Source organism: Pteropus medius, unplaced genomic scaffold (genome assembly GCF_902729225.1).
Source record: "Pteropus medius unplaced genomic scaffold, Ma_sr-lr_union100, whole genome shotgun sequence".
In the NCBI taxonomy this organism is placed as follows: Eukaryota; Metazoa; Chordata; class Mammalia; order Chiroptera; family Pteropodidae; genus Pteropus; species Pteropus medius.
Window position 1 is genome coordinate 1710073 of NW_024340851.1, and position 7524 is coordinate 1717596.

The 7524-nt window shown below is 35.5% G+C and overlaps 1 protein-coding gene across 2 annotated transcripts; it reads right to left on the bottom strand.

The window, feature by feature from the left end:
* Window positions 1-587: 587 nt before the first annotated feature.
* ITM2A (integral membrane protein 2A) lies at window positions 588-7085 on the bottom strand. 2 transcript variants are annotated; one of them, XM_039849583.1, is made up of 6 exons: window positions 6732-7013; window positions 3188-3319; window positions 2714-2911; window positions 2373-2483; window positions 1980-2130; window positions 588-1827 (listed from the first exon to the last, which is right to left on the bottom strand). In XM_039849583.1, exons 1-6 carry the CDS (start codon window positions 6843-6845, stop codon window positions 1739-1741), a joined length of 795 nt encoding a protein of 264 aa, XP_039705517.1. In that variant the 5' UTR covers window positions 6846-7013; the 3' UTR covers window positions 588-1738. The 2 variants fall into 2 exon arrangements, with proteins under 2 accessions (XP_039705517.1, XP_039705523.1); XM_039849589.1 differs by having other exon boundaries at window positions 597-1827; window positions 6735-7085.
* Between the last annotated feature and the right edge of the window lie 439 nt (window positions 7086-7524).

A 7524-nucleotide genomic window follows, 5' to 3' on the forward strand; every position in this document is an offset into this window, starting at 1 on the left:
CTCTGTTTGTTTGTCCTGTTTGTTTGTTGCTTTTAAGTTTCCTCAGCTACTGTGATTATTTTCTAATTATCACATCTTTTTTTCTCATTTTTAAGGTTTGTATTGTTGTTTTATTTATAAAATCTTAAATATTTAGTTAATATATTTCCTTTTCTAAAGAAAAAACAAGAGAATATTTAGGGCTACAGATTTGACTGAGTACAGTTTTGTCTACTGAAATTGATCAATAGTCACTACCAGCAGGTAGTCAGTGATATCAAGAATAATTCTTTTTTAATTTTTATTTTTCAATAACAGTTGACATTCAATATTATTTTATATTAATTTCAGGCATACAACAGAGTGGTTAAGACATGTATATAATTTATGAAGTGATCCCCTCAATTAGTCTAGTACTCACCTGGCACTATACATAGTTATCACAATATCATTGATTATATTCCCTATGCTGTACTTCACATCCCTGTGACTATTTTGTAACTACCAGTTTGTACTTCTTAATCCCTTCACCTTTTTTACCCAGACCTCTAACACCCCTCCCATCTGGCAATCCCCAGTTTGTTCTCTGTATCTATGAGTCCATTTCATTTTTTTTGTTTGTTTATTTTGTTCTTTAGATTCCATAGAAATAGTCAAAGATATTGGTTCTGCTTCTATGGAGTGTATATTCTTAGATAAGTGAGTAAAGATCACAGCATGTGAAGTTATTAAAAGTCATTAACATCTTATCCAAAGTTCTTAGTGACCTATTATAGCCATATATGGTTGTTTATATATATATATATATGAAGAATCACATTAAAAAGTTTGAAATTGCTATGGTCCTGAAGGATATTATACATAGTTGCATTTACATGTAAACCAATTACGAGATATTTAAAAAAAAAAGAGTAACTGGCATGATATCAAAAAATGTAAATTGTATTATAAAATACAAACTTGTGGTGTAAGGGCAGAGCTAAGCTCATATTTTAGATTTATTGCATTATTGCAGGTACACCAAAGCTAAATAAATATTGTTAATTGTTTGTATTAAGTATACCTCAAGTAATAAACAGCAGTTGAATATGGCAAAATTTATTATATGGTTGTAGAATTCATACAACCTAAATTCCTTATGGCATTCAGCACTTGTACAGTTTTGTGGATTTCACAATACAGATATTAGTGAAGAAGAATCACTGCATTAGTGAAAATGACTTCTTTATGAAAAATTTTCACATATGTCATATATATTAGAGAGCACCCAACAGAAATGCAAAAATGTAATTTTTAAATTCAGGAAAGTAGCAGAAATGAAAAACAAACAAAACTTAACAATGTTAAGAGATTTGACATGCATTACACAAAAAAGATCAAAAACAATTTTAAACATTTAAATGTAAACCATGCTCTACTATATGACTGAGTGAAGAGCTTACTTTAAAAAACAACACAAAGTTTGGAATTTATTGTCAGGATGTTAACTGACATATTCATGCTGCTTTCAGAAATCTAAGCCCTATAAATTCAAAAGAAAAACATAAAAAATATTTAATTTCATTTTCAAACAACAAGCAATGCCAATTAAACTAAATTGACAAGAGCTTGCAGTAGTTAGTAGGGTCCCCCCTCTCTTTTTCAGTATAAGGAATAGAGTAAATGCATGAGTAAATATCTTGAGTATACCACACACTTTAATGCTGAAGTTATATTGTAAATCTCTGACTTCTTTTTGCTAAGAATACTCTTTATGTTCTCACTCTTGACAGATCTTGGTCTCAACAATAAATTCGTTGGGGAAGTGTCTAATCTTCCAGCATTTATCAATGGCACGTTTGTTGAAACCTGTGAGGAAATGCACACAAAAAAGTAGCTGTTTAATTTTTTGTGTAAATGAAAACATATCTAGATTTCCCCCCGACTTTTCCCTGCACTCCACTCTCACTCTCCTTCAATGCCCCAATAACACAGGGTGAAGGGAGGAATAAATTGCCTACCCAGCAAGAGGTCTCTTCTACGAAGACGGAAGGACTTGCGGTTGTTACAAAGTTGGTAAATAAAGATGCCAAGGTTACTAACATCACGAATCTCTTCCACAGCAACCAGGTCTTCACGAACGACATAAGTGCGAGGTAGGTATTTTCCACTCTAAAATTTTTTTAAAGATTGAAATGAGAAATTCTTAAAAACATTATTTAAATCCTTACCAATAGCAGATATACTTCTTGAAATAAACTATTTTTAGAGCAGTTTTAGGTTCACAGTATACTATTATTTGAAAATTATTTCAATAAAATGGAACATGTTTGGCTGAAATCATTATTTTTTTAATGAGGAAGCAAAATTATTTGGAAATGCTTATATAAAAATTTGATATCCAAAATACATACAGCCAGTTTGCCAAAGAGCTCCACTAGATTCTTTGGAGGCATTACAATAGAGGTATTGAGAGGCATCAGATAGCAGTTCCCCAGCAGTAAGTCCAAGTAAGCAGTCATGCCCTATTGGGGAGGAGGGAAAAAGATAGTTATTATCTAGAGAGTATCAACACTTTAGATTTCCCAAATACCATAAGAACAAGCAGTTCTAAATCAACTAATGTATATTCAATAGCAAAAGAAGGAAAAAGTCTCTGTTGCAAAAAATGTCAATTTATGAACAGATTTAATATTTCCAATGAACTAAGAATAAAAAGAATAAAAAAGAAAATTCAGAAAATTCAGAATCCCACCTTTTCGAAGTCATGAATAATTGCTGCAGGATCACTATCAGAGAAACTGGGGACAGGCACATCAATGATTGCAACGTTGTCATTCTCACGAATGTCAGCCTCCTCCATCACAGGCAGGAAGTAGGGCTCTCCCCTTTGAAGGGAATTTGCGGGGTCCTCAGAATCAACGAAGCACATTTCTCCACGGTAGATGGTACTCTAAAAGACAAAAAGTAAGAATTAAAACCTTCTAATATGCATCACAATGACATTTGAATATTTCTTATGCTCATATCAATTTGTTTTATTGTTTGTCAAACTGGGGACTGTTGATTACAGTTATCATCATGAAGACTAATCAATTCGATAAACTAAGTAATTTGGAAACTTTCACTAAATCTTCATTTCTCTGGTGAGGAACACAGAATTATTTAAATTGCTACAAAATGTATAGCAATTAGTAATCCAAATTATAAGAATTGTAACTGTTATTACCTTGGGCATGAAGTACTTGTAAATGCAGGCTCCACCAACAATAAGTCCTGCCAAGATGAATGAAAGGCCTAAGAGAGTAAGCATGCATCTTCCAGAGGAGTCCTCATTTTCCTGGGTAGCAACTCGGAGCTCCTGTTAATTAAAAAACAAGAAAAACAAAAAAACAGATTGTACTTTAGACATATAGTTGCTTTTGTGTACAATTAACCTCTCTTGAATCCCAAGATATATTTTTAAAAGGTGTTATTAAGTCATCCTAGCCTAAATTCATTTCTAGACATTTTCTGATGTTTAATAGATATGAAAGTCTCTAATTACATTAACCTTCTTCCTGGCAAACATAAATATTAAATTATTCCAAAACACATACTTGTAGAATCAGCTGAAAATAACCATTCATTTATGCAATAAGTTACTCTCTTTAAATAAATGGGAGCCATTACTTTTTGGACCTGAACCATGATATAATCACTAACTTTCTGGCATACAATTATGTTTCGTTATTATTTTTTATAAATCAACTTGTTGTCCAACTTAAAGGTAAATTAATATCCTTTGATTTATTAACTCATTTTCAGAAATCTGTTTATTTATTTAAGTTTTATAGGAAGAATTCTACAAAGCAGGTATATGATGTTTTCCCCTATTTTAGAAATTAAAACACTGGAGGCAAGGCATATTTCATAATATATCTAATTTTAATAAGAAAATAGGCTTCTTAATGTCATCCAATGTTCTATAGCTGTGTGTTGTATGAATGAAATACTGTTTTCCAAGTTCTGGACAAAACACTAGATTTTAAAGTATAGCATTTGCCATAGTGCGGCACAAGGGCTGTGTGTTTAATAGTGACTGTAAAATTCTGTTAAATTGATAATTTGTTTAGCAATTGGAACAAGAAAGATCCAAAACAAATAAGTAACCAATTATCTCTGTAATTTTCCCAGGGCAGTGGACCAAGGGGCCAGCCAACCTCATTCTTATATGTCACAATATGCCCTATGCAGCATTATTATTCAAGGGTAGAATAAATAAAGTCAGCAAATCTAGTTTCTGGTAAATCATTCAGACTTATATATAAACAGAATTGTTTCGGTTTTTCAGGCCATTAGCTCTTTACCATAATAACTACTATAATGTTTATGAGGCTTATTTAACCTTCATTTAATTTGGTGGAAAAAAAATGCATGGATTCTAAGGAGAGGCAATAAATTGGTAAAGGGTTTGCCAAAAAAATGATTTTTCTTTAAAATTCAAAGAAATTTGGTATTCAGATTTTCTTAGCTAAATATATTTGAAAGTTAAATTTTCCATTAATTCTCTATAAAACTTAAAAGCTTTTCCTTGTCCCAATAATTTTCAGAAATTTAAATTATTTTTATTTAAGAAAACCTAACCTATGCTTAACATTACAAAGACAGAATTATAAATTATAATTGTAAAACACTGTAATCTAGAGCTAGAAGCTTAGAAATTATATTTTAGATGAATAAATAGAGGTCCAGAAAGACGAAATGACTTACTTATGCCACAAAATGTCTTAATTTGAAATTCTCAAGAAATAAATTCCTTTTTTTCTTGTTGTCGAGATATAAGAACAATTTACACTTCAATTTCATTTCTCCTTCCAATAATTCATAGAATTTATTTTTAAGCAAGGTCTAAGTATTAAAGTCTTAATTTCATAAAATTTACCACCATACTAGGAATATATATATATATATATATATATATATATATATATATATATATATATATGGACTTCAGCGTGGTAGGGGCTGTCACCATAGCTAATTTTTCTCTGAACTGTATTTTAAAGACATTGTACACAACTTCTGACATACTACTCTGTTGTGCTCAATCTCTGACAAGCTGACTAATACATCACAACATAATGTGTCAAGTATTATTAAATCAGTGTCCTATAGTGGCCAGGTCAGAATTTTGTGGGAGCTTCACCAACACCTAACAAAGAAATATAATCATAGTGTAAATACTAATTTTTATTTAGTCTTCATCACACCACAGGCCTGGCAAAAGTATTACTTGCATACTAACTAAATCTAACTACAAGTCATGAAGTTTTTGGTGGTGAAGAATAAAAAAAAGATTAATGTGTGGCCATATTTAACTGCTGGCATCTAATTAGACTTCCCAAAAATCTGACCATGTTTCACTTACAAAGTAAGTAGAACAATTACATATTTGACTTTCTGTCACTTAATTAAAACCTCAACAATGCAAGGAGGTGTAACTTTTAAGTTCTGAAATGTATAATACACAAAAGCTAGTTTGATTGCTGGGTTAAATACTAAAAGTTTCTATGATAAAAATTCTCCATAAGCGCATTAGCATTTCAAATTGTGTGCATAATCAGTTTTACCACATTAATTCTCACTTAAAACACTATCAAATCTCCACTCTAAACACGAAAGTAAAAACTTTAAGGAAAGAACAAGTTAGCACAGATCTGCACACTTCAACACTGCATAGACTTTGTAGAACAAAAAGAAAATACAATTGTGCCTTTTAACATTGAGATTTTACTGAGGAAAATGAGGAATAGTTTACAAACACTGAAAACATATTAGACGTTTAAAGGAAGTAGAAATTGTACTAAATAAATAACGGCTAACATTTTGAGGAGAAAAACTCCCTCAGTTCCTGGCAATGTTAAAAGTTTAAATTACAAGGCTAGACTGGCTTCAGATCTCTCTATGGTGGAGGAGATGTAGATGGGATATCGCTGAAAAATGAAGTACTGAAAAAAAATAGAAAAAACTCAAATTTTCGTTTTACGGAAGAGTGTTTTCTTTAGGCAGTGCCGCTCTGAAAACACACAAGGATCTTTCAATAAGAGGGCACAATGAACATCTCAAATTCTAATTACGACCAACCTCAAGTTTGACAGATCCTTCACTGAATGCTTAACGCCACCAGGGAGAAATTGAAAATAAACACTGGCGGGCACAAACGCACTTGGCCCCAACCCATATCGCTTTGAGTCAAAGCTGCCTTTTGCCCCTCCCCCAAACACTGAGCTATCCTAAAAGACTTAGATAAATAGAATTTCATACACGTCAAAAAGAAAGAAAGAGTTAAATCTCTTGCCCTTGATCACTCTGAGTGTCAGCTCAGCCCCTGTGGAGCTGGGGAGTGGGCAGCATGCCTCTCACTGATTCCCAGACGCCCACATGTCTCCCAGGAGAAGGTGACATCGGGTCCCAAAGGTTCTCCTCAAACTCTAACATTCCTCCTAGATGTACAGCGTGGGTTGAAACCAACAGAACGTGGCGCAACTTGAGGGGATGCTAAGGGGCGTGGGGCACAGCAAACGGAAGGTGGCGCGACTAGACAGATCAGGGGCGACTGGGCAAACCTGACGGACAGCGCAGAGGAGACCGCCCAGGAAAAGAGGGGTTGCGTAGCAGCTTTCATTTTGTCCTCTATCACTTTCTCCCTTTCTTCCTCCGCCCCCACCCCCAAAGACACATTCCCCACCTTCCCGACCCAAGCAGGAAGTCAGGAGTGGAGTGGGGACCACTACCTTGCCGGTCAGAATCTGAGCTCGGACCGTGCGGCTTACAAGAGCCTCCACGTCTTGCCGTGCCTCCTCTTTTTGCACCGCGGTGGGTGTGTTGAAGGCGATTTTCACCATGGTGAATCTTCGGGCTGCGCGGTAAGGCGCCGCTCGAATCAGCGTCCTGGGCTGCAGGTTGGAAGAGAAGATCGCGCTAGCCCTAGCAGCACTTACTTTCTCTCTCGTTTGCCTTATGCTGCTGCAAGCCCAGGTCTAGGGATACTTATGACGCAGTCCCAAACGGGGTGGGAGACCGTGGGCGGGCCGAGGGAGGGGCGGAGGGAAGAGTGTGGGAGGAAGCTCAAGCGCTGGATGGGGAGGGGCTGGCTGGGTGAGGAAGAGAAGAGCTGGATGGGGCTGGACAGCCTCACCTGCACTCTAGGCATGTTCCCACCCAGTCTCTGCACCCTCAGATAAGAGCAAGACAAGAAGGAAGCCTGTCTGTTTTGTCTTTCTGTCTCTGTCCATGCCACAATAGCCCCTGATCTTTGCTTCTGTTTTCCCAAACTTGGGCCTGGACCCTGAGGGGCCGGGAACTGTAATTTGGCAGAAACCCACGCTTCCTCAGCTTTGCACCCTCCCAGGTCCCCAAAGCACAGTTTCGTGACTGTTCTGTTTCTTTAGAATGATGCCTTCCCTTGAAAGAATACTCAGAAGCCCGTTTATAGTTACTTCAGTTCATTCTCTCAACATTGTTTTTCTTTCTTGGAGTTTGTTTTGTAATTTTAATTTCCCAACCTAGAGCAATGCTAAATCA